The sequence below is a fragment of the Dioscorea cayenensis genome, chromosome 20, assembly GCF_009730915.1.
Source record: "Dioscorea cayenensis subsp. rotundata cultivar TDr96_F1 chromosome 20, TDr96_F1_v2_PseudoChromosome.rev07_lg8_w22 25.fasta, whole genome shotgun sequence".
NCBI lineage: Eukaryota > Viridiplantae > Streptophyta > Magnoliopsida > Dioscoreales > Dioscoreaceae > Dioscorea > Dioscorea cayenensis.
In genome coordinates this window covers 31,001,483-31,029,108 of record NC_052490.1, presented here as the reverse complement: position 1 = coordinate 31,029,108, position 27,626 = coordinate 31,001,483, and the positions used below count along the sequence as shown (strand labels likewise).

Sequence of the window (27,626 nt, the reverse complement as noted above, 5' to 3'; positions counted from 1 at the left end):
ATAAAAATCGGGGTAGCACCTAGGCGCCAAAGACTGTAGCGCCTAGGCGCTATAATTTCTGTTTTGCACCTCTTAATGTTGTAGCGCCTAAGCACTACGCGCATGCTAGCGCCTAGGCGCTAGATTTTCTATTTTGCTTGTTCCCTCTTTGTTGAAACTTTGCTCTTCTTTCTCTAATTTTGTACCTTTACATGTTCTTCCTTCGAATCATTCTCTTTCTTTCCTACAATGCAATAATAATAAAATTAGGAGTAAAATTAGTTTAAAATAATTCAAATTTAATTCATTATGAGTATTAAGTGCAAATTATACTCATCAAATACCAAATGGCCTATTAGAAGAAGCAAAAAGATGGGGCCAAAGATTTTTAGGTGCACAGTTATCCACCCACTTATCCAACAAAAAAAAGTACTTTCACCATTATGCACAACCGAGAAGACTCTTGCTTGGAAGCCCGAAAAACAATGAAGCAGCCCATTCCAAATGAAAGATCTTTTGTTAGGTGGTCTGCTGAAGAGGTTCCAATCTTGAGTAGAGATGGAATAGTTAAATCGGACAATTTTGTCCCCACACCAAGGAACACCAGAAGAAAATTTCTACCATCATTTTGCTAGCAGAGCCACATTGAAAACTTCAAGGTTCAGAATGCCCAACCTCCTTATTTGTGAGGTCTACAAATGCGATGCCACTTTACAAGCCACATTTTAGGATGATCGATGTCAGGACCCAACCACAAGAAATCTCTATGAATCTTGTCGATAGATTTAACAACCCAACAGGTGAGTTTGAAGATAGACATCCAGAAGTTTGGGATTGCGGAAAGGACAAAGTATACTAAAGTGAGCCTATCACCCAGAGAGAGGAGTTTCGCTTTCTAGGTAGTCAGCTTAGAACTAATCTTCAAAATTAACTCATCCTAGTCTTGAAGTTTAGGCTGGCATCTAGAAATGAAAATCCCGAGATAATTCACCGGCAAGGTACCAATATCACAATTGAGTGTTCTAGCCAAATAGTCCTCCGACAGTTTGTTTTTCACTGAGGCCGGCATCAAGAAGTAAATTTTTTTTTTGCTAAATTTAACTTAATTTAATACTCACCAAACCCGTCTTCTGGAGTATGCGCACCCTGACAAGTGGGGAACCATCTTGTGACCCATCTTTCTGGATGAGGATTTTTTTTAATAAAATAAATAAATTATAATTTATTAAAATAAAAAGCAGACCAGTTAAAAAAAATTGTTTTTTAATGCATGTGATTTATCCAATTCATAAAAATAATTCAAAACAGCAACCAGCTGAAGCAACACAAGACAGAAATGGAAAAGACTGAAAAGCTAAAACAACACCAGACATAAATACAAAAAAGATACACATCCATCGAAGGTGGATAAAGGCTACTACAAAGATATTAATTTGGGATGCAGACCTAGCCTTTTGTATTTTGCAAGAGAAGAAAGTAATATATTTTGTGGACGATATCTCTTGCACATTAAACACTACTTCTTCATCATCATACATCAAAGTTTGGAGAAATTTATAGAAGTGTTTGCACTTCTCCAAAGCTAACAATTTAGTTTTTTATAAAAAAGACAAAGCACCACCCCCATTACTCTATAAAAGGTTGTTAAAAAACAGACAGATATAATAACACACCAAATACAGATACAGTGGCTTAACAATTCTATAAGGATTTACCAAAAACTAACACTTTGATTAAAATAAACCTATACTTCAATACTGGCAAACTCTTCTAGTAATCAGAAAGATGCTTGCTTTTCTGTAGAATTAACAGTACTTTCTTCTTGGTTACTTGTCCCTGATACTGAAGAGTCAAACCATTTTCTATCCGTTGAAACACTGGTTGACTGATCATCATCAATCCTTGAAATTGTCAGCTTGGTCGTTGATGAAACTGCTTGAGGATTCTGACCATCAAGGCTGCTCACCACTGCAGACATTGTCGGCCTAAGAGTCCGAGAAGGATTGGTACATGTAAGAGCCAAATTCAAAATCTGCAATGCTTCTTCCTGTGTGTAGTTGGAACCAAGGCTTTTGTCAACAAGTTCAAGTAAGTCACCCTTCTGTTGTTGAACATAGGCCTGCAGGCAATTGCAGCAATTATTAGTTTTGTTTATAATGTATATGAATATTGGCATGATGTTCATGTTCATGCAGTTTATAATGTGAATATAAGAATCTGAAGAACATCATTCACCCAATCAAGAAGAGAAACGATTCCTTCGTTCTGCTTGTAGTTCGCATTGCTCACTCCAGTGACTATCTCTAACATGACAACTCCAAAGCTGTAAACATCTGCTTTGTCAGTCAGGATGCCTCTCATTCCATATTCAGGGGCCATGTATCCTCTGCATAACCAGTTACCAACCTTTATTTTGTTTGAATTTACAAATCAACATTTGAAGTTAATTTAATTTTGCCTTTCTATTGATATGAATTTCTGTTTATTCACTTTATCTGAAAAAAAAAACCAATGATGTTTTACTCACATAGTTCCAGCAATCCGTGTGCTTATGTGGCTTACATCATCTTCAGCAAGTCTAGCCAAACCAAAATCGGATATTTTTGCATTGAGATCTTTATCTAACAGCACATTAGTGGCCTTAATGTCTCTATGAACAACCTTCAACCTTGACTCCTCATGGAGATATGCTAAGCCTCGAGCCACATCAAGGCAAATTCTTCGCCTTGTTTGCCAATCCAATTTCAGTCTGTTTGTTTCAGGGCCTGTTCAAATCCAATTCCTAATTTAAGCAACTTGCCATGCAAATGGTCATTACATATAACACAATGAAAGGAATGGCAACATAAAGAATGGAAATAAAATGACACACCAAAAAGAACACTTGCTAGACTGTTATTTTCCATGTATTCATATATAAGCAACAACTGGCTTCCTTCAATGCAACATCCAAGAAGTTTGACAAGATTGGGGTGCTGCAAAGCAGATATCATGCCTATCTCATTTATAAATTCTCGATTTCCTTGCCTGGACTTTGAAGAAAGTTGTTTCACAGCAATTAGAGATCCGTTTGGCAGAACACCCTGTTTGATGATATAACCACAGTTTCAAACAAAATTGTTATTGCTTATTAAGAGAAAATAAATGAAAAACGATATGAAAAAAGCTAATTGTTAGGAATTTGTAGGGTTGAGTCCGTAGTTGAACAATAATTAGGTATGAGGGTCCACAGTTACCTTGTAAACTGACCCAAAGCCACCTTCACCTATCTTATTTTCAGGAGCAAAGTTCATGGTTGCATCTTTGAGCTGTCTGAAGGTGAAGCATCCCGTTTGCGATGGTAGGCCTCGAAGCTCTGCATATTTTCGTGCATGAAATCAAAGTCATTGAACTTCATGAAGTGCAAATTATTTACATATCACGGCAATGCCTTTCAGAGAATTTCATTCTTGTACACAATGTGACACTGGGGCATCAATACTTCCTAGAATTCAATACGTGCGCTAGAACTTGAACACCATACAGTAAGAAAAAAAACCTTTGCTAGATGAGAACTTGAGTCTTTTTCTGCTAATTTTTCTCAAACAAATCAAGAAAACAAGTAAATCAACATACCAGGACAATGGCTGAAAGTGAAATTTCATAATCTCAACTTTGTTTTCAGCATTTTTCCTTCTCCGGCAATACCATATGAATATGGAAATCAATGCAATCACCACGCAACCTGCTACTACGATGCCCAAAATAGCCCCAGTGGACAGGTTGTGCTCACCAAGGTCAGGATCAAAGTCTAAAAATGAATATGGATGAAATGACCAGACATTCACATTACCAAAAATAAGATAATCGAGGAAAAGACAAACTTTCTGGAGGCTTACTTACTGGGTGTGACTGATATAGCTGAAATTAGAGGTCCATATACACTTGCATGAGGAATGGTACTGGTCCCCTTCCCAGCCCACTGAAAGTGAATTTCCAAGGTGTTTTCGCTTACACTAGCATTGAAGCTCTTGGTGATATTCCTACCAGTCCCATTTGCTTCTTTTGCGATGTTAAAATCTCTCAACACCTTCTCACCCTGCATTATTTAATAAAGATTTTTTATCCAGACCAAACAGCAGATGTCAATGTGCACTGAAACCATAAAAATTAAGTGTAACAACCTGGATAGACACATCAAATAAGCGTCTTCCAACAGCGGAATAAGTTTGATCATCAGTAAACATTATCTCAGCAAAATGCAGGTTCACTGTATAAATTCCATTCTGAAGGCAGAGGCCGTAATACTTTAGTGACAAAGGACTGAGACGGGCGTTTACATACAATTCTGGATTGGACATGTTCAGAGGCGTTGTAGATGAAGCGATGTAATATTCATTTTCATTTTCCTTGAAGATCCCAGTAGAGCTATATGCCCACCTGTCTCCAAAAACTTTATAAGATGATCCCCCACTTGGATCTGTATCTTCTTCATACTCATTTTTGTCAATGGTCACCTTCTGACCACCACAGTTTATGAACAAGTTGTAATCTGAAAAAACATATAAGAAAAAAAATATGGAAAAAATGTAAAGTCAATTGGAAATAAGTTCAACAAGAAAACGTATATTTATTGTTCTTCTATTGAAATAATATGTACTTACTTGTTGGTTTTTCAGAACAAGGATGGTTTCTCTTCATACATGATGCAATCCTACAAAAGAAGAAATTGTTCTTCTGATTGGTAAAGAGAAGAGATAATAATCAGAGTAGGTCAATTCGAATTAATGCAGACTGATTGACAGTATAAAAAGCATACGAATTATTAGTGGATGATGAGCAACTGGATACCAAATTTCTGCAAGCATAAATGTAGATAAATCAGACAAGTGAACTATATATTTTATGTGGACATGAATGACTATTAAAAACTAGAATACTTACAAATACCCTGTGTTGGGACAAGCCCCTGGCAAATTGGAGCCATCAAAACTGTTGTACGATAAATCCCTGTAACGTATGTATGATGAGTGACATATAACACAAGAAAGAAATCAATCTGAGTTCTTCAAGTTAGAAAAACATGCATGCTCTGCTTTGTACTTAAGATCCAGTCTGGTATTGCTCCAGTTAGACTGTTATTGGTAAGGTACCTACATAAATGTTATTATTCAGTCTGGTTGGAATTGTAACAAATAAAAATATCCTGTAGTCCAGGGAATAACAAGTGTAACTATTTAGATATGGGGATAAAGTAAGTAAGCTCACAGAAATTGAAGTTTTGCATAGCTGCGTGGAATCGGTCCCGTCAAGTTATTAAAACTCAGATCTCTGTGATATGCCAATATGTATATATATATATTGTGTTATCACAAAGTAGGAATAGAAACATATAAAGGTGTAATGGCTGTTTTTTTTTTAATTTTAAAAAAAAATGCCGTGACAGCGGAAATTCCTAATCAAGGAATTAAAATTTGTACTAGATTACACACCAAAGGGTGAATTATCTTGAATAATCATAATGTGAAAAGGTTCGATATAACTATTAATGATGTCAAGCATCCCTTGCGCAAGCAAGCATCCAGAAAGAAAAGAAAAATAACAGAAGTGATAGGACAAGCTTACAAGGTTTTGATGTTAGGCATATTCACTATAGACTCAGGTAGTACTCCAGATATTGATAAGTTCCTCAGAACCCTGAAACATATCAGAACTATATATATATAATATTTGTTCTATAAATTTTAGCTGATAGAATGAAAGAAAACCTGGGGGATAAAAAAAGTAAATGAACATATGTAAATTGAGCACACTAACAATTGTCCCATTTTCGTCATGTCATTCAACAGATGAAGTACCCCATCTCCTCCTTTAAGGTCAGATACATACCTGTACGATAAACACGCTTATGTAACTATCAAAAAATGGTAGAGAGAACAAAGACACCTCATTTAATTTGACAATAATATTTGGAAATGCTCCCTACAATATGGTTATCTTTTGCAATTGAGAAAAGCTAACAGGAAAAGGGCCTTCCAAGGAGGTGCCTTGCATATCCCTGCAAGCAAAAATTATAGGTTAGGCTCTATTCTGTTCATTCTGAAATACATGAACAAAATCACAAAGGCAAGAAAAAAAGCCTTGCATTTATTAATTTAGCACCTACAATCGTCCAAGCTCCTTCCAGTTGCCGATGAAGTCTGGAATCTTGCCAGAGATTGGATTACCACTAATTCGGCTGGCAAAAATAAAATATATACAGGGATGGGTTGATGTATTAATTTTTGACAAATAAATAACAAAAGAAATAAAAATGTGTTGTACTACAAGCGAGGGTGATCACCCTCCTCAAATCATTTTAAAAGGTAGCTATTAAAAGTAAACAGTGACTTACAAGTCAGTCAGATTTTTAAAATTGCCTAATGACACTGGCAACTCCCCAGTGATATTATTACCCGAGAGGACACTGTAAGAAATACCATTAGATAAGTAATTTTTTTTTTTTTTTGATAAAAGTAGATAAACTACAAATTTATTAAAAAAGAAACACAGCACATAAGCACACAAGCACAATACAAGTAGATTAAAAAGAACAGAAGTAAAACTTTTCAATAATATGTGTACTATATCCCAAGTAAAAGAAGGCACACGCAACTCACAGTCTGTTTAAGTTTATTAGTTTGCTGAGATTTTGAGGAATGTGGCCTTCAATCAGATTATCTGGTAATTCCCTTAAGACAGAAGAAAAAGAAAGTGAGAACTAACACGTTTATGTGGTTTATCCATTTTTTTTTAAAATAAATAAATAGTACTTGATTGTCTTTCTCAATTAGAATTTGAAGATTTTTTATTTTTTGTTTTTAAGTAAACAACAACAACAAAGAGGAATGAGAGATCCCGAGAGATTTACAGTATTTGAAGAGTTGTAATGTCACCAAGTTGTTCCGGAATGTTTCCAGATATCCGATTTCCTCCCATCGACCTAAAAAACATACACAATTATTTTTCATATAATTGTAAATAATTATTTTAGGAAAAAATATATCGACAAAGAATGGATTTGATAACCAGTGGTTTATCCACTTATATATAAAAAAAGAATGGATTTGATCATACTTTGGATAAAAAGTCTAGTGGATCCATGACAAATTGGCAACAAGTACGTTTTTATTTTTTTTGCATTGTGCTTGAGAGATTTTGAACTCAAGACCTCTCAAACACAAGCAAAATAGGAATCCACTAGGTTATGCCTTGGTTCCTAGTGGATCCCCCCTTTTGTATTTTGTATTTTTATTTTTTATTTTTTAAAATAGTGGATAAACCACTTATATTAAAAGGAAAACATGAACATCCACTAGGTGTGAAACACAAACCCGAAAAATGAAAAGAACAATGGACGAACATAAAAAACAAAGACACAAGTAAAGAAAAGACAAAACAAAAAAGAACAAAAAAAAGGCACAAGGACGACATCCCTACCCCTGACAAGGCGAGCGAGTCAGAGCATCAAAAACACATAAATAAGACAAAAAAAAAAACACTACAACCAACGACAACCGACTATTAAGGTAAAGCTAATTTTAAAATGATTTTAGATTCTATATTTTAAACCTAATTTTATGATTTATTTTTTTATAAAAAATTATGATTTTTTATAAATACAACAAGTGTAGTTAATCAAAAGAGTTTGTGCCTAGGAATCAATCATATAACCCACATACTCTCATCTAGTGACACAAGGTTTATGTTTGCTAGTTTAGGTTATAAGCTTGAACTCACACTAGGGACATATTACCACCACTCTATTTAGAGACTTTAACCCATGACACTTAAACATCTCACATTCATTCTTCCAGATAGTGCCAATATCGCTAGGTTATGAACTCTTTAGATGAAAACAATGGATTGTTAGACTTAAAATTGTGATGAAATGTTAATTCTCTTGTTACTGTTAGGTGGAAAAGATCACCAGTTTTCTCATTAATAAAATCTACAATATACAAGATATATATAGGTACACAGCTATATAAATATGGTAGCTATACAAATATAGATATACAGCTGTATACACAGCTGTATTCCCTAACGCACCCCCCCCACAAACTCACGAGGGATCAGACATCGAGAGTTTGGAGAAGAGAAAATCATGGTGTACCCGTGTCTGAGATTTAGTAAACAGATCCGCAAGCTAACGCTCAGAAGGAACAAACTGGGGAGCCAGGATGCCTTTGTTGTATTGATCACGCAAGAAGAAAGCATTAACACCAATATGCTTGAAGAGGGAATGTTTGACAAGATTCAAAGTGATCTGTGGGAATAGTGTTGTCACAATGTAGAGGAGTAGGAGCATGTGAGACAATACCAAGATCATGCAAAAGCCAATGTAACCAAACAATCTCCTCAGTAGTAGTAGCCATAGCGTGAAGCTCCGCTTCAGTGCTAGACCGAGAAATACCTGTTTGCTTCTTGGACTTCCAGGCAATGAAAGAGGAGCCTAAGAAAAAACAGAATCCAGTAACAGAATGACGATCATACGGATCACTAGCCCAAGTAGCATCAGAATAACAACGAAGCTCCAGAGAACTGTGCTGAGAGAAAAGAAGGCCTCGAGACGGAGTCACCCGAAGATAGCGTAAAAGCTTCAAAAGATGGGCATAGTGAACAGAAGTAGGTGTACTAACAAACTAACTCAAAACATGCACAGCATAAGCAATGTCTGGACGAGTGAGGGTAAGATAGACCAGGCTCCCAACTAAGTGACGATAGCGTGTCGGATCAGATAAGGGAGTCCCCTCATCAGCATGCAACTGAAGATGTAGCTCCATAGGAGTGGTCACAACATAAGAGTCAGAGAGAGCTGTACGTGTGAGGATATTAGATGTGTAACGCTGCTAGGACAACTGAAACCAATAGAAGTAGAAGTGACCTCAGTGCCCAAAAAATAGCTCAACTAACCAAGATCAGTTATCTGGAAATGTTGCTGAAGGTGATGCTTTACAAAATCCACATGAGCAAGATCATCACCAGTGATGATCATATCATCCACATAAATCAACAACAAAGTCCGACCACGAGAGGAAGAGTGCACAAACAAAGCGGAATCATGCGGACTAGGCTGAAAACCAGCAGCAACCACAGCAGAACTGAAACGCTCAAACCAGGCTTGAGAGGCCTGTTTGAGACCATTGAGAGCCCGCCGTAGGTGACAGACCAAACCAGAATAAGAAGGAAAAACAGGGGGAGGAAGCATGTAAACCTCCTGTTGAAGATCCCCGTGAAGAAAAGCATTCTTCATGTAATACCCTGAACCTTTAGATATCTGTTGGAAAATATATTCAGGGTATTACTACAGTTGCAGTAAGAATTTTCTACAGAGTAATCTTGTTGAGAAACCCCAAGTGGACGTGAACAAGGACTTAAGTGTAAAAGTTTTTAAAAAGATTTTTGGGTTAAAGAGTAATAGAAAAAGGATTGATATAAAATATTTTACGGAAACCAAGGACTGAAAAGGTAAGACGGTAGGGACCTTTTTGAAATATTGTGTTATACTTCAGGGACCATTGGATAATTTTAAAGGACCTTTTGAGAATACTATTTCATAATTCAGGGACTATTTGAGAGTTTTTTTCAGGGACTCTTTTGTAAGAAATTATATTTCTAGGGACTGAAATTGAATTTCGGCTGAATCATAAGTTGGAGAAAAAAATCTAGAGTTGATGGTCTTCATCTCCTTCTCATTCATACCGCTACGATGAACCCTTTGAGAGATTAAAAATGAAAAATGAAAATGAAAAAGGAAAATGGGAGGCTCGAAGGAGTTTGGAGCTTGGAGAATCTTGGGAGAAAGTCACGGAGTGTTTGCTTTGCTTTAGTAAAGAGTTTTTATTTGGTTGAAATAATGCATGATATTTGGTTGAAATGAACTTGAGCAACCATGCTAAATCTTAGCTTGTTTTTTATGAGTTTAGCTTGGTTTTGAATGGTAAAAAGCATGGTTTATTGTTGATTGATGATGAATACTTGAAGTTGTTTGGAAAAAAATCTTGTATTTGAGTTGAATTTTTGTTTAAAATGGAGGATGAGATTTTTCGGTTTTCTTTACGTAGCGTGCTATGTAGCACCGAGATTAAAATTTGGTTTTAGTTAATTAAATTGATGATTATGATGATTAAGGTGTTAATGATGATTGTTGGATTGAAATGGGTTGAGTTAGTCCAATTGATTTGATTTGATCAAACCAAGTTGAATTGATTTGGTTGGTTGAGTTGAGTTGATTTGGTTGAGTTGGGGCTCGATCAAATCGAGTTGAGATGGGTTGGGTTTGGTTCAGTTGATTTTGGGTTAAGGGTTTTGGGATCGAACCAAGTTGGTTCAAATGGATTTTGAATAAGAATCGAGTTGGTTCAGCTGATTCAGTTTGATTGAGTTTGGTTCAGTGGAATTAAAGCTTGGTTCAGATGCAATTGAGACTTTGGTCTCGATGGAATTGAGATCGTTCGGATTGGTTTAGGCGTGTTTCGCCTAAATCGAAAGTCTGGTTTAAATGCAATTGAGGCCAGCTGGACTCGCGAGGTTGGATTTTAACCGATTGGAGTGAGTGGGCCCAATAGAGAGTCTATTATTGTTTATAGTATTTTATTTTGGGTTTAAATGTGTTATTTATTTTTTATATTATTATTCTTGTAGGTGTTGTTCGGTCTTGGGAAGGAGTTCCGTGTCTAGCAAAGGAACCCAAGGACACCGAGTGAGTTGGTAGTGGCTATTATTTAATTGATTAATTATTATTATTTTTGAAATAATTGTTTAATAACTAGTATTTTTGGAAATAATTATTTAAGTATTTCATTTTATCATGTTTAATTTTATGTATAAGGTTAAAAATATATGTATATTTACTTTGCCGTTGATGTTCTCGACAATCGTATTGATACATCGGGTTTCAGTATAATTATACGTATTTGTAGAATAGTGAAAAATACATGTATATGTGATTTAATTATTCAATTCATGTATTTATTTTTGATGGTTATATATGCTTTGATTTGGAATGATTTGTGAAATCATGTGAGCGCTTTTTAAAATGTTTTACCGACAATATTTGTGGAATTGGTTTTCATTCCCCGGAATAGGAATGGTATCATGGATCTGGATTTTCTTGGTTTTATGCGATTGTTATACTTTTGACATCGGGCTTTTGTGGAAATGATGTTTATTTTCGTGATGTGAATGCTCATGTCCCGGATAAGGACCATGTGATGTGATTTATCATGATAGTATTATTGCTACATTTACATGTTGGTTTGATGGGCGACGCGGCTAAGGCCCGACTCATCGCGATGAGTGGGTCCCCACGGGCCGCCTTTAGAGGTGGCGTGGTGGACCGAGTGTTGATTTGTCCGGATCGGTGGGAGCGTAGAGCCCCGATTGGATGATACATCGGGATCCCGAGTCACCACACGGGACCGGTGGGCCAACGCTCAAGGTTATGAAGACCTTGGCGGCTCCCAACCCTAGTCGCGACGGCGGCTAAGTGGGGGAGAGTTTTTCCAGTCGTGGAATTGAGAATGGATTTTTATATTACTTGTTATTTTTGGGTCAGTGATGAGGCGAAGCCCACTGTCCGCTCTTAGGAGTGCGAGTCTCTCACAACAATTTGGATTTTCTTAGAAAATTGATTTGATATTGATTTGTGATGAATTTATGTTTCAAAAGTTCTTTAAAAATGTATTTTTGCTAGAATTCGGTATTTTTGGAAAAAGTTGGAAAATTATTTGAGAAGTTGGTATTTATATATTTTATATATACTCGTATTTGAGTATTTGAAATTATTAAGCCACTCACCGACCAACCCGAATGCTCAGAATCTGCAGGAGCAAGACCCTAGATCGCCTGCTCAAGTTTAGAGCTAGTCGGGGTTAAGTCCAAGACCCTGCAGTGGGTCCCATACTTTTCTTTATATTTGTTGGTATCGTGATCTCGTAGCGGTTGTCAACTCCACAAATTTGAGTTATTATATTTGTTGTATTTATGTATTTGAATCCTCGAGTTGGTGTAAAGTTATAAATTGTAATTTGTAAAGTCCGATTTGGTTTCGAGAGGTGAAATCGGGGTTTCCAGTTAAAAAGGAATTTTTAACCCGATGGGTGCCACATTTACCTCAGTAGAAGGGGTGGGTGTGACATCTTTTGGTATCGGAGCATGTAGGTTGAGATATCCAGGGTTTGGTAGAGATCACGGGTTGTGATCCGAGACTAAGTTTAGAAGTCGTGTCTAGACTTAGAGGTTTAGTAGGGATTGAGAGGAAAGTTAAGGGCCCAATAGAAGTATTAAGAGTCTCCAATCCGAGTTAAAACCTAAGTTGCATATTTGGAATGAGAGTCGATAGTAGGTTTTTGATATTTGAGGCGAGAGTGAAAGCGAGTACATCGTGATCCCGATCACGGGTTGAGATATTTATTGGAATTGGTTTTATCCAAAATAAGTTAACTTAAAGTTGCCAAAGAAGGGTATTTGGCATTCTCTTTGTTGACTGGCACACAGTGATTTGCAATTTGATTTGAAAGGTGCTTTGGACATACATGTGTTTAAGATATGAGGAGTTTAATTAGCCCGTAAGTAACCAGTCTTCTTTATCACCTTTCTGTGGATTCTTAAAAGGTGTGTCACGATGTGACATTGATTCGAGCTTGATTTGTCAGACTTTGGATGAATTATAGCCAGCTCCTCTGAGTGTGGTTTAATTGTGTTTAAATAGAGGAGAAGATCAGACTTGCATTTTTCATCAGTGGAATTTTGAGTATCTTAAGGATTTTTGAGTAATGGAACCAAGGCGTTTGAGACGACTGAGACGAGGACCTCCTCCAAGGTATAATAGAGAAAGAGTAGAGAGATATTTCCTGGAAGAGCTTCAGAGAGAGGAAGAAGAACAGAGAAGAGAAGTGGAGGAACAGAGAAGGAGAGAGGAGGAACGAAAGAGGGAAGAAGAGATGGAAACCAATATTGCTGCTCAAGTACCCTCTAGCTCTACTCTTGTTGCCTCAGCATCTTCTCGTTCTATTATTGCACCTGGTAACCAAGAACAAGCAATGACTGATGTTTATGTCCCACAAGCTCGTTATGTGGTAACCATGAATACCAGAGATTTTAGCTCTATAGTTGCTTCAGAGCTGAAAAATATTTACATGGAACGTTTTCACCTAGACGAGAGTCATATGCCAGAATTGAGAAGGAGGTATGGAGTTTCTGAGGAGTTTGCAACGGCATATGATGATGCCCATGCAGTCCTTAACTATGGTGCAGCAGTTGAGCAATGGAACCGGGAAAGGTTGAACCGCAGAAACCGTAGACAAGGATGAGGTTCAGTAGACGTATGAGGACTTGTGAATAGTGGAATAATCTGCTTTTGTATTATCGCTTTGTGTGCTTGAGATGTTTGAATTCTCACCGTGTATTTCGATGATGATGTATTCCTACTTGTGAATAAGAAGTTGCTTTTTCTTCCGGATTGTGGAAAATACAAGATTATTTTTATTAGTATGAGTTTTGGAAGTGAGGAAGCCAGAGAAACACAGCAGAAGAGTGCTGTATACCGTGTATAACACCGTATAAGAGGAATCAACTTCACTTTGATCATCGCTAGATACTTGGACATCCTAATACAAGTATTGTTATTTCATCGCTGAACATATTTGGAACAAGAGAGATGTGTCTTGGAACAAGTAATGAAATTCGATGATATCGATTTATACATGCTAAGGAAATTTCGAGGACGAAATTTTCTTAAGGGGGAAGGATTGTAATACCCTGAACCTTTAGATATCTGTTGGAAAATATATTCAGGGTATTACTACAGTTGCAGTAAGAATTTTCTACAGAGTAATCTTGTTGAGAAACCCCAAGTGGACAGAACAAGGACTTAAGTGTAAAAGTTTTTAAAAGATTTTGGGTTAAAGAGTAATAGAAAAAGGATTGATATAAAATATTTCTGGAAACCAAGGACTGAAAGGTAAGACGGTAGGGACCTTTTTGAAATATTGTGTTATACTTCAGGGACCATTGGATAATTTTAAAGGACCTTTTGAGAATACTATTTCATAATTCAGGGACTATTTGAGAGTTTTTCAGGGACTCTTTTGTAAGAAATTATATTTCTAGGGACTGAAATTGAATTTCGGCTGAATCATAAGTTGGAGAAAAATCTAGAGTTGATGGTCTTCATCTCCTTCTCATTCATACCGCTACAGTAACCCGGGAGAGATTAAAAAATGAAAAATGAAAATGAAAAGGAAAAATGGGAGGGCTACGAAGGAGTTTGGAGCTTGGAGAATCCTGGGAGAAAGTTCATGGGAGTGTTTGCTTGCTTTGGTAAGAGTTTTTATTTTGGTTGAAATAATGCATGATATTTGGTTGAAATGAACTTGAGCAACCATGCTAAATCTTAGCTTGTTTTTATGAGTTTAAACTTTGGTTTGAATGGTAAAGCATGGTTTATTGTTGATTGATGATGAATACTTGAAGTTGTTTGGAAAAAAATCTTGTAGTTTTGAGTTGAATTTTGTTTAAAAATGGAGGATGAGATTTTTCGGTTTCTTTCGTAGCGTTCTATGTAGATCGAGATTAAAAATTTGGTTTAGTTAATTAAATTGATGATTACTGATGATTAAGGTGTTAATGATGATTGTTGGATTGAAATGGGTTGAGTTAATCAATTGATTTGATTTGATCAAACCAAGTTGAATTGATTTGGTTGGTTGAGTTGAGTTGATTTGGTTGAGTTGGGCTGATCAAATCAAGTTGAGATGGGTTGGGTTTGGTTCAGTTGATTTTTGGGTTAAGGGGTTTTTGGACTGAACCAAGTTGGTTCAATGGATTTTTGAATAAGAATTGAGTTGGTTCAAGCTGGTTCAGTTTGATTGAGTTTGGTTCAGTGGAATTAAGCTTGGTTCAGTGCAATTGAGCTTGGTTCAATGGAATTGAGATTGGTTCGATTGGTTTAGGCGTGTTTCGATCTAAATTGAAATGTGGTTTAAATGCAATTGAAGGCCAGGTTGGATCTGCAGAGGTTGGATTTTAACCGATTGGAGTGAGTGGGCCCAATAGAGAGTCTATTATTGTTTATAGTATTTTATTTTTGGGTTTAAATGTGTTATTTATTTTTTTATATTATTATTCTCATTAGGTGTTGTTCGATCTTGGGAAGGAGTTCCAGTGTCTAGCAAGGAACCCAAGGACACCGGGTGAGTTGGTAGTGGCTATTATTTAATTGATTAATTATTATTATTTTTGAAATAATTGTTTAATAACTAGTATTTTGGAAATAATTATTTAAGTATTTCATTTTATCATGTTTAATTTATGTATAAGGTTAAAAATATATGTATATTTACTTGCCGTTGATGTTCCCCGACAATCGTATTGATACATCAGGTTTCAGTATAATTATACGTGATTTGTAGAATAGTGAAAATACATGTATATGTGATTTAATTATTCAATTCATGTATTTATTTTTGATGGTTATATATGCTTTGATTTGGAATGATTTGTGAAATCATGTGAGCGTTTTAAAAATGTTTTACCGACAATATTTGTGGAATTGGTTTTCATTCCCCGGAATAGGAATGGTATCATGGATCCGGATTTTACTCGGGTTTTTATGCATCGTTATACTTTTGACATCTGGGCTTTTGTGGAAATGATGTTTATTTTCGCGATGTGAATCGTCATGTCCCGGATAAGGACCATGTGATGTGATTTATACTGATTGTATTATTGCTACATTTACATGTTGGTTTGGATGGCGACGCGGCTAAGGGCGTCCGACTCATCGCAGAGTGGGTCCCCACGGGCCGCCTTTAGAGGTGGCGTGGTGGACTCGAGTGTTGATTTGTCCGCATCGGTGGGAGCGTAGAGCCCTCGATCGGATGATACATCGGGATCCCGAGTCACCACACGGGACCCGTGGGCCAACGCCAAGGTTATGAAGACTGGCGGCTCCCAACCTAGTCGCGACGGCGCTAAGTGGGGAGAGTTTTTCCAGTCATGGAATTGAGAATGGATTTTTTATATTACTTGTTATTTTGGGTCGTGATGAGGGTGCGAAGCCCAGTTGCCGCTCTTAGGGAGGCGTCTCTCACAACAATTTGGATTTTCTTAGAAAATTGATTTGATATTGATTTGTGATGAATTTATGTTTCAAAAAGTTCTTTAAAAATGTATTTTTGCTAGAATTCGGTATTTTTGGAAAAGTTGGAAAAATTATTTGAGAAGTTGGTATTTATATATTTTATATATACTGTATTTGAGTATTTGAAATTATTAAGCCACTACCGACCAACTCGAATGTCGTCAGAATCGCAGGAGCAAGACCCTAGATTGCACTGCTCAAGTTTAGAGCTAGTCGTGGTTAAGTCCAAGACCCTGCAGTGGGTCCCATACTTTTTCTTTATATTTGTTGGTATCGTGATCTCAGTAGCGGTTGTACTCCACAAATTTGAGTTATTATATTTGTTAGATTTATGTATTTTGAATCCTCGCAGTTGGTGTAAAGTTATAAATTGTAATTTGTAAGTCCGATTTGGTTTCGAGAGGTGTCGGGGTTTCCAGTTAAAAAGGAATTTTTAACTGATGGGTGCCACATTTACCTCGGTAGAAGGGGTGGGTGTGACACTTCACATCAAGCAGAAAGAGGGACCATCGTCGAACAGCAGCTACAGCAATAAGAGCTCGAATGGTAGTCTTATGAGCCACGGGAGCAAAAGTCTCATCATAATCATGTCCCTTCTCCTGCTGAAAATCACGAGCCACAAGACGAGCCTTGTACCATTCTACAGAACCGTCAGAGCGAGTCTTGACTTTATAGACCCACTTGCAAGTAATGGGAACAGCACCAGGAGGAAGGGAAACCAAATCCCATGTAGAGGTGTGTTCGAGCGCCTCCAACTCAGCAGATATAGTAGCCTGCCACTCAGGTATTTCGACAGCTTCTCGGTAAGAAGATGGCTCTAGAGGGCCATTGGAGGGAGAAATAGGAAGGTCAAGAAGCTGAGAGGCAAGATTAAGGCGATCAGGGGGATGACAATCACGAAGAGGATAGCGACGTGCAGGGGATCATCCACAGGGATCACATCAGAGGAAGCCTTTGGTACCGGGGGTGATTGTTCAGGAAGAGGAGGAGCGGGAATAGAAACCTGGACAGGAGGGTCAGTAGTCAACGGTGAAACAGATGGATGAGAGGATGAACGAGATACAGGTGGAGGTGGGGACAGAGTTTGTGGTGAGGACATAATGAGAAACTGAACATCGGTTGATGTAGTAAAGGAGTGAGAAGAAGAGGAAAGGGAAGGGACAAAGAAAGGATGGTCCTCAACAAAGGAGACATCACGCGAGATATGGAGACGACGTGCAATAGGATCATAACACCGAAAGCCTTTGTGCTCAAGACTATAACCAGGGAAGACACAAGGAACAGACTAAGTAGAGAGTTTAGTCCGCTCTCGAGGCAAAAGAAGGACATAACACAAACAACCAAACACACGAAGATGAGAATAACGGGGTGTATTGAAGAAAAGACACTTTCCTGCACTATGACCCTGAAGAAAGAAAGGTGGTTAAATATTGATGAGGTAAACAGCAGTAGAGATAGCCTCAACCCAGAAGTGAGGGGGAACATAGGAGGGAATGAGAAGAGTACGAGCGGTCTCAAGAATTTGACGATGTTTCCTTTCTGTAGTGCCATTCTGAGCATGGGCACCAGGATAAGAGAGCTGAGGAAGAGTGCCGTGGGAGGCAAGAATCTCATGAAACTCATGAGAAAGATACTTCCCTCTTGAATCGGAACGGAAAGTACGAATGGTGGCAGAAAACTGGGTGCGCACCATATTAAAGAAATCAATATAAACCTATAAAAACTCAGAACGAGAATGTATAAAATAAATCCAAGTGTAACGGGAGAAATCATCAACAAAAATAACATAATAACGATGTCCACTTTTGGAGACAAACGGGGCAGGGCCCCAAACATCCGAATGAATTAATTCAAATGGAGAACCAGACCTAGACACACTCGAAGGATAGGGGAGTTGTAGCTGTTTGCCAAGCTTACAACCCGAACAAGAATGAGAACTATCAACTAAAACACGACCTAAAATGTCCTGATGAATAAGAGAAGATAGATGAGAACCACTATGATGGCCAAGCCGATCATGCCACTGATGGAAACAAACAGTAGAAAAACAATAAACAGAGGCCGTTGGTAATCTAGAAGAGGACGGAAGATGAAGATAATCGAACACATACACCCCACTATGGCAATGGCCAGCTCCAATGAGGGTCTCGAAGACACATGAGAAACTCATAAATGCGAAGATAATCACGATCCTGAGCAATGGCAAGACACTGGGCACAAGTCGAAGAGGGAGAAGGAGTCATCTCATCACACTGACGCCATAAATCACTAAGCACAGCAAAGAAATCCGAGACAGAGTTCTCACGCTAATAGGTGGAGGTGAGAGTCTATAGTAAGGAGTAGCGCAACGCCTGACTGGAAGGAAGATAGAGTGCGCGCAGATGATCCCAAATCGTCTTGACTGTAGAACGATCACAAATAGTCAAGCGAATAGGAAGCTCACAGGACTGACAGATGATAGCAATGGTACGAGCATCATCCTCAGTCCACTTGAGCAAGTCAGCAAACGGGGAAAAGGATGCGCTGGTAACTATAGACGAAGAGGTGCTAGAGGAGGCTACAATAGAAGAAACCGGAGGCGGATGGGTACCATCAACATGACCCCAAAGATTAAGCATGACGTAAAGTGGAAGACCATGCTTTATAATTCTTACCATTAAGCATGACATCCGCCTTTTGTAGATAAGAAACCTGAGCAGAGGCCATGGAGCACCTGCACAAAGCACGAGGTGCGTGGGAGAAGAGCCCAAAAGGAAAAACACTGTGGGGGACGAGGGCGGCGAGCGTGTCGCAGGCGGTGGCGGGTGATCGCGGGGGCCGAGGGCGGCGCGGTGGCGCTGGGGAGGCCGAGGGCGGCACGTGGGGCGTCTGCGGGTGGTCGAGGGCGGCGCGGGCGGGCGACTCGTGGGCGCAGCGTGGGCCGAGGCGTGGATGCGCGCGTGGGCCGAGGGAGGCGCGGGTAACGAGGGAGGGTGCGCGGGTCGCGAGGGAGGCCACCTGGCGCGTGGGCCGTGGGCGGCGGAGCGCGGGTCGCATAGGCCAAGGGCGGCTGGCGGGGCGCAGATCCGCGTTCACGCTGTGGTCAAGGACGGAGGGAAAAAAATAGGTTTAGGAGAACTTCTCTGATACCATGTTAGGAGGAAAAGATCACCAGTTTTCTCATTAATAAAATCTACAATATACAAGATATATATATAGGTACACATGTATATAAATATGGTAGCTATACAAATATAGATATACAGCTGTATACACAGCTGTATTCCCTAACAGTTACAAGCTATTTTATTTGAGTACTTTCAGTGGCATTTTAAAATACTACTAAATGTTTTGCCAAGTACTTATTTCTATGATATGTTTCAAAAATATTTAATATATTTTTTTAACAAATATACCCTCATTCGGTGGCATGGGTTTTGGACTGTAACACTTCATCCACAATTAAGGACCCATTATCATTATGTCCAGTAAAACTTGAACTTAAAATTTAAACTCCTCACACTATTGTTTTTTGCGATAAGATCAATGCCACGGAGTTATGAACCGTTTAACAAGTATTTAAAATTTAACTTATGTCAACCAGTAATTGTATTAAATATTTTAAAAATAAATATCACGGAAAAAAAAAATTATATATATATATATATATAAACTACTTTTTTAATCCCTATAACTAATAGCGCCTAGGACGATAAGTACGATACGAGAGACTTACAGTTGAGTGAGATTGAGTGAAGCCCATGAGGTCGGGATGGTGCCATTTAGATAATTCCTTGTCAAATCTCTGTTGATTAAGTATTAAAAAAATCTTTAAAACCTGTTTAGGGGAAGTAGGGAAGGATGGAGTGGTAATTAATTACATGATCCGGAGGAATGGGAGAATGGAAAAGGCATCGGGAAGAGAACCACTGAGATTCTGGGCCTTGAGGGTGATGCCGATGACGTGGCAGTGAACGGCGGTGCATGCACCGCACGTGACATTGTTGGCGTAGTTCTTGTTGTGGTCCACAGGGTCTATCCAACCAGAGGTTCCACTGCAAGGGTCCACATAGAAGTTCCATCGCTTCCCCAGCTCAGAGCCTATCTTTCTCAGCGCTTCCACTGTGATACATTATTAGGCTAATATAAGAAAGCGATTAAATCAATTATATATTTTTTCTTATGTCAATATATGTATGAATTTGATCTCTTTTTAACTAGTTTTTCATTATGTTTCGTTGGGCATTTGTTTGGTTGGTTGTGCTTGGTTACAAGAAAATAAACCAAGAGTATTTATTAAAAAATTTATAAAAATAAAAAAAATTATTCAAAAATTTTAAAATTGAACCCCAAAACCTACACGAGATAAGAACAAAAGTAATCAATTAAGAAGTTGTTGCTATTTCAAGGCATATTGGGGTTAGCGGTCAATTTCCAAAAAACCTGCTTATTTGATTCCACAAGTAATCAATTGCTTGATGAAAATTAAGCAATGATGCTCAACTGCACAAGGGGTACATTCCCGGTGTATTACCTTGGTGTACCTATTTATGGTAAAAGACCTTGTAAGCAGGACTGAGAGATTCTCATTGCAAAAATTCTTTCAAAGTTAACTTTCTAGAAATCCAAGCTCCTAGCTTTAGGAGGAAGAATAACACTAGTCAACTCTGTCCTTTCCGCTGTCCTGACTTATTGGATGTCTGTTTTTAGACTTCCCTCTTGGGTTATTAGAGCTATTGATAGGCTCAGGAGAGATTAATTTCCTTTGGTCAAGTTCGGAGATAGATAAACCCAGAATGCGTTTAGTCATTTTGGAACCGCATCTGTAAACCCAACAATCATGGAGGTGTGTAATACTAAATTTAGAAGACTTCAGTCTGGCACTTTTAGGGAAATGGTGGTGGAAAATCACCACAGGAGTACCTTGCTGTGGATGGGGGATTATTCTTTACAATTACTACCAAAATTCCCCTCATTGGAATCTCTATAATCGCCCACCACAAAGAAGGTCATTTATCTAGAATGGTCTTTTGCAAAGTTTTCCTGCCTTTAGAACTTGTATTACTCCAATTGTGCATAATGGTGAAACAACTCTTTTTGGGCTAGATAAATGGGTGGAGAATCGTGCGCCGATGCACATATGGCCAAAGCAATTCATCCTCTCAAATTAGCCCTTTGATTTAGTAAAAAAATCTAGCTCATATGATACAAACTCTATGGTTCATAGCAAAGCTTCACCATACAATAGGATTCTCGACTATCACCATCCCTGACTTTCAAGTATCGAGGGATAGCAAAAAGTGGAGTCTCATGGCAAATGGATGTTACACAGTCAAATCTTTAATTCTACTATTTTCTAAGACACGGGGGATTATATGTAAGACTACAAATTGATTTGGAGGAGCCCGTATCCAAAGAAAATATGCATGTTTAATTGGCTGCCTTGGAACAATAGTATTCTTATACTAGATGGGTTATCAGCATGAAGATGCAACAGACTACCCACAACCACATGTGTAATGTGTAATGCAGGCATTGAAACAGTTGACCACTATTCTTAACTTGCCTGTTTACGACGCATATTTGGAACTTCTTTATTCCATTTTTCCAGTTATCGTCCCCACCATAGTCGGTTCATGCTCTTTGGAGAACGTTGAGGCCCCAACTCTATTTCCATGTGAGAGATGCTAGGGACCTCATTATCCGGGCATTAGTGTGGAGCATTTGGCTAGAAAGAAATGCACGCATCTTTAGGGATATATACTCTGCATGTAACACTGTTCTTTGCAAATGTATTCATAATTCCTACTATGGTTAAATGCAGTTCCAGATAAGAAAAAATTAAGATTGGAGGATCCAGCTACTTCTCCTAAATGCAGTCTGGATTTTCTGTGTGATCAGCCAGGATCTGCCAAGGAAGATAAAGCTAAGTAATTTGTGATGTTTTGAGCCTAATTCATGTGTGGGTTAGGGGTCTTTTTCCTTCCTTTTCTATCTTTTAGTTGTTTGCAGTTTGTTTTCCTTCTTTCCTGTACTTTGTTTTGCCTCCACCACTAGTGGATGTTGTTTGGATTTTTTTCAGTTATATGCATGTGGTTTATCCACTTTTTTTTTAAAAATAACAAAAACACATAATTCCACTTTCGTAACTTAAGAGGTTTTTGTCGCCTATTTATAAAAAAAACAAAAAAAAAATTATATAGAAGATAAAATTAAATTAAATAAACCATAATCGATAATTTAAAATATGTGGACTTCAACCTAGCCTTACTGGAAAAATGGTGGTGGAAAATAATCACTGAATCAAATTGGTGTGGATCGCTAGTGATAAAATTCAACTATTACTAGCATCACCAACACTGGAACATTTTCAGTTTGCCGACCAACTCAAAGTCTTTGTTTTTGGTAGACATCTTAAGCTATTTGCTAGCCTTTTGAAAATGTATTACTCACATTGTTAGTTCTGCCAGTGTGGTTTGTGTGTTTAGAGAACACTCAAATGGTCATAGAAATTTCACACAAACCAAACAAAAAGGAGACACACAAGATTGGTAACCTAGTTCGACATCAACTCGCCTATGTCTGGAGGGCCAAGCCCAGAGATAAACAATCCACTAAAAAAGGTGAAAATATATGAGTACAAGCACTTTGTCACTCATACTCCCAAATAAAGATCACTACCATCTCTAGATTGTCTAGTGTACACTCTCTTTCTAACTCCGATGTAACATCTAATCTTTGAGCAAGGTAGCTTATATAGACGCCTCAACGTCCCAAATATAGTCTATACCTCTTTAGAATCTCCACGGTTATTAACTTTAGAATCTTCCAAAATTAGCTGTTGCAACTTCTGTTGTAACACAACTTGCAACATGGCTCTGACTGATGATATGAATGAGTTCTGGTTCCGTTGTGAAGTGACCTCAACACCTATCAACCTCCCAGCCATGCTTAATCCGAGTCAATGTAGCCCGATCTCCCGATCCCAACTACTGGCAACTAGCCTACCTCCTCAGTTCCTCACCACGCAGTCCTTTTGCAAGGGGTGCACATCTTTGTACGTCTTTATGAATCTTTCCAAACTTTATCTTCAATTCACCCAAGTTTGGCCTTCAAATATTCCCAAGAAAGATCTTGAATCAATCATGCTAATCATACCAACAATAGGCACGTCTTCAATCATACCCTTAATAGTCTTCAATCATATCTATTAAAGTTCTTCAAATCATACCTTTAATAGCCTTCAATCATACCATTGATAGGTATTTCTTTAATTAAGCTCCATTTATATTTAGTCTCCAATCAAATCTCCTAAATATGGTCTTGACCTTGCCTTCAAGTTGTAACACATACCAAAAATAGCTTCACCAAGATCTTCAAGATATTTGCCTCCAAGCTAAGATTCCTTGCCATGTCACCATGCATTGCCATGCCATCATTTATGCCACGTCACCTTGACTTGGTGTCAAATCATGCCAATTAAAGTGCTTTTGCACTAACACAGTATTCAAGATGGCAGGTCCACCCACTTCTTGCATGATGGCTGGGTGGAAGGACGGTCCCTTAAGGATCTATGTCCAAAAGTGTTTTCAGAAGCTATAGTTACTGGCGGCATAGTCAATGCCTTAGCCCCTACCTTCCGTCACATCCTAAGAGAGTTTGATCTTACCATTGAGGACTACTTGCTAAATCTGAATGGTGATTCCAAAGATCTTAAATGTTGGAATTGCACTGCTAATGGTACTTTCTTGGTCAAATCCTTCTACACCTTTTTGATAGATGGTGGCATGCACGACCAACCAAGTTAGATCATCTGGAGGGGCCTTTGCCCAAAGAAGGTTAAAGCTTTTGCATGGCATTTTGCAACAAACTTCCAACAACAACTTGCATTCTTTGTCTCAAGGATATTGAATCTGCGAATCATCTATTTATACACTGCTATTTTGCAGTCCAAATCTGGAATCATTTTCAGCAGATTCCGGTTTTAACAAACCTTCTTTGTCCCTTTCAGACTTGTGGGGTCCTTGGAGGAGCAACTTTAGAGGGGGTTCAAAGGAAACCTGAGATACTTTAGCTAGGGCCTTGATTTGGAATGTCTTGCTTGAAAGAAATAGGAGAATCTTTGATGATTTTTTTGGCTCTTCTTTATCTGTGATCAATAAAATATCTCACATGTTTATGCTTTGGGTGTCTACAATTCTCAATCAGAAAAGAAAAAGCTAGAGGAGTCAGTTCAATTAGTCAAGAGAAGCCTAAAGTTTGAAAAACCCTGGAGGGGTGCGTCGAGTAGCCCTTGATGTTCGAGCGTAGCGCGGGCTAGCTTCTCTTAGTGCCTTCACCTGAGTCTCCTAGGGACCTCCTTTCTTCCCTAGAAACAATCATTTCTGTGTTTGCCCTTGTTTTGTTGCTCCATGACTAGTGGACGTTGTTTTCTTTTTTTGGTTGTTTCTGGGTTGTCTAGCCTCTGGTGGCTACGTCCCTAATGGCGATGTTTTGTAGACACCTTGGTTTGTAACTATTTTGTTTGGTTTATTAATAAATATGGTTTATTCACTTTGTCAATAATAATAATAATAATAATAATAATAATAATAATAATAACCAAAAGAGCCTTACACCAGTACAGATGTGTTTTGGATGCTTTTTATTCTCTTTTGGTTTTTTTTATATAATATGATTTTTCTACGTTTTAAATACATACACTTCAAATCTCAACCTAGTTTAACATTTTAATAAAATATGACATAAAGGTAAGTTTTGGAACTTCGTTCTTACAAACGTTTATTTTGGCCTTGTTTTAATAATTATTTATTGTAATAATGTTATTTTTAAAAATTACCTCTTTTTATTAATTTGCATAACATAAAGATCATAAAACTATTTCTTATTGATATTTTGTTTCATTTATTAAGGATTTTTTTTCCAATACTAATTAAATAAATAATTCATTTTCATTTGTTAAGCACATTAATTCATATTTGAAATCCCAAATCTAATTTATTCAATTTTTCCTATAAACTTTTTATAAAACTGAAAAATTATCATGGACTTATACATAAATATAAAAGATTTATTATAAAAATGGGTAACAATGGATGGACAGTAACATAATTTTTCCAAAAAAAATGTTAAAAATGCTATGATGATTTTAAAAATACTAAAAGCAAAACATAAGAGTATATTTATATCTTTAGGAGTAAAAAGAATATCTTTCTTCCCATTCAAAAGTTGAGGTTTGCACGCATTAAATGTACATATTTATCAAAAAAAAAAAAAAATACAAACATAAAAATAACCAAAACTATTGAGACTTAAAAATTTTGAGTAATTTCTTATTAAAATTAATGAGAAATGGTTTTTTTGTGACTAAATGCAGTGAGTAGCGATGCAAGATGGGTGGGTTATGGATTTAAAATTCCCCTTGGGGGAGAAATCCCTCTCACTCCTCTGTGGGGATTCCTTCGGAGCTGTAAATCCCCGCTCCACCCAATTTTTTCTAACAACATGATCATCATATATGAAATAAAAAAATTCACAAAATATTTCTCTCAATAAATCATAATATATCAAATGACAAGTTAATTAATACAAATAATATAAAGTTAAAAAATAAATTAATAAATAAAATTAAAACATATGATTTATTTTTGTTGTTGAAGAATCCCTACAGGGCACGCAGATTCTCCGCTCCCCATGAGGATCACTAAGGGGAGCGGGACAGGAAGAGCATTCCTTGCCCCCGCCGCTCTGCGGGGATACTTTAGGGAATCTCAACCTTGTGTGTGTGGGTTGCCCCATTTGTATCCCTAGCGCCGAGACAAATGTAATATTGCAATACATTTAAAAGGAAAAAAAACATTAAAAAAAATCGCAGCAAGATCCGGTGCGTTTAACCTTGAAACAGATAAAGAAAGAGAAAGAAATGACCACTGATGAATGAAATACCTTCAAGAGGATCTAGGGGCTTCTGGCCTTGGCCATGGACACTACCCATGCTGCTCCAAACCATGAAACAGAGGAACACTGCTTCTCCCCAACCCATTTCCACAACTCTCTCTCTTTCTCTCTCTCTCTCTCTCTCTCTCTCTCTCTCTCTCTCTCTATATATATATATATATATATAAAGGGTTGATTTTTAACATCACAACAATGCTAGTGGAGGATGACTGATGTTGACCCGAGGATGAGAAGGTTTCGGCCGGCATGTCAAGTGCGCGACATCAAATAGGATTTGAGTATAGAAACTATAATATCATTAGTTTCATAAAAATAAAACAAAATAAAATAAAAGTAAAGAAGGATGTCCCACGGGTGGTTAGACATTAATTTTTAATTTTTTTTAATTTTTTTTAATTTTTTTTAATAAATATGAATAAATCACAGCTTTGTTGAAATAAAAGGTTAGACATTTTTTGAAAACTCTGTTTTATTTTCCTAATATTTTTTTTTTAAATAAAGAGCTAAAAGATGGGAAAAAAAAATAATCAAAAAACACAATTGCAATGACTTGTCAAATTTTTAAATGTTTGTCAAGAGAGGGACAGATACAAAATGGATCAATTGAGATGACTTGTCAATTATTTGAAAAGTTATTAATTTTATTAGACGCCACATCAGGTAATAAAAATCCATCATATGCACACCTAGAGATTTGCAAAAATCATACTGAATTAATAAGTTCTTATGAAACCCTGGAGGAATGATATATTTTCTCCCATAGAAAACTCATTTAAATTGTACTTGGATTATAGAATAATAGGTAAATAAAATTACTATAATATAACAGACGCAAAGTTTTAAGTTTTGACCATGTGCATACCCATCCACTGTCATGTGACAAATCACTGGACTACGCAATGACTGTCCCACCCTTTTCCAATAATTAAAGAGTATTAAAGAGTGACCTAACCGTTTCAAATGATTCTAGCTGACTGTCACTTTTTTTAACTGTATTATATATTTGTTCATGTACTCCATCCACTTTTTATATATTTGTACAGCATGCCTTTGTATTTGTATGTTTTTCTTTTCTTTTTGTTTTTCTTACATTAATACATTTTAAGTAATTTATTTATATTTTAAAAAAACTTTTGTGATGTATATTATTTTAATACAACTCATGATTTTAAAAGTAGATGGTTGGCTATCTCTGCCTTTCGTAATTCATTTCCCATTTTACCATGAATCCGTCGTTTATCCACTGTTAAAAAAATATATATATATATAGATGGTTGGGAAGACAAAAAACTTCAAATTTTCTAACTAGCTTCTCATATTATTTTTGTGGTATCATATATTATTCTCCTATGCAGGTGATTAGATCAAATATAGTAAATCTATATTGTTGTATGCCATACAGACAATATATCTGCCCTCAAAATGTGGATGATGTTTAATTTTGATTTTAAAAGCATAAATAACTATTTAGAATCATTTTCAGTAAAGTATGGTTTATCCTTTTTTATAATTATTATTTAGAATAAATGATACCATTTATTCATAA

The 27,626-nt window shown here is 37.2% G+C and overlaps 1 protein-coding gene across 1 annotated transcript; it reads right to left on the bottom strand.

Annotated features, from left to right (window-relative positions):
* Nucleotides 1-1,486: 1,486 nt before the first annotated feature.
* Nucleotides 1,487-26,204, bottom strand: LOC120251443 (probable LRR receptor-like serine/threonine-protein kinase At1g53430). The gene is made up of 20 exons (XM_039259963.1): nt 26,069-26,204; nt 20,005-20,245; nt 19,860-19,928; nt 6,869-6,940; nt 6,618-6,689; nt 6,125-6,196; nt 5,945-6,016; nt 5,776-5,847; nt 5,584-5,655; nt 4,903-4,968; nt 4,778-4,816; nt 4,623-4,672; nt 4,143-4,510; nt 3,862-4,057; nt 3,595-3,769; nt 3,216-3,354; nt 2,852-3,062; nt 2,507-2,744; nt 2,215-2,365; nt 1,487-2,098 (listed from the first exon to the last, which is right to left on the bottom strand). Exons 1-20 carry the CDS (start codon nt 26,163-26,165, stop codon nt 1,757-1,759), a joined length of 2,814 nt encoding a protein of 937 aa, XP_039115897.1. The 5' UTR covers nt 26,166-26,204; the 3' UTR covers nt 1,487-1,756.
* Nucleotides 26,205-27,626: the final 1,422 nt, after the last annotated feature.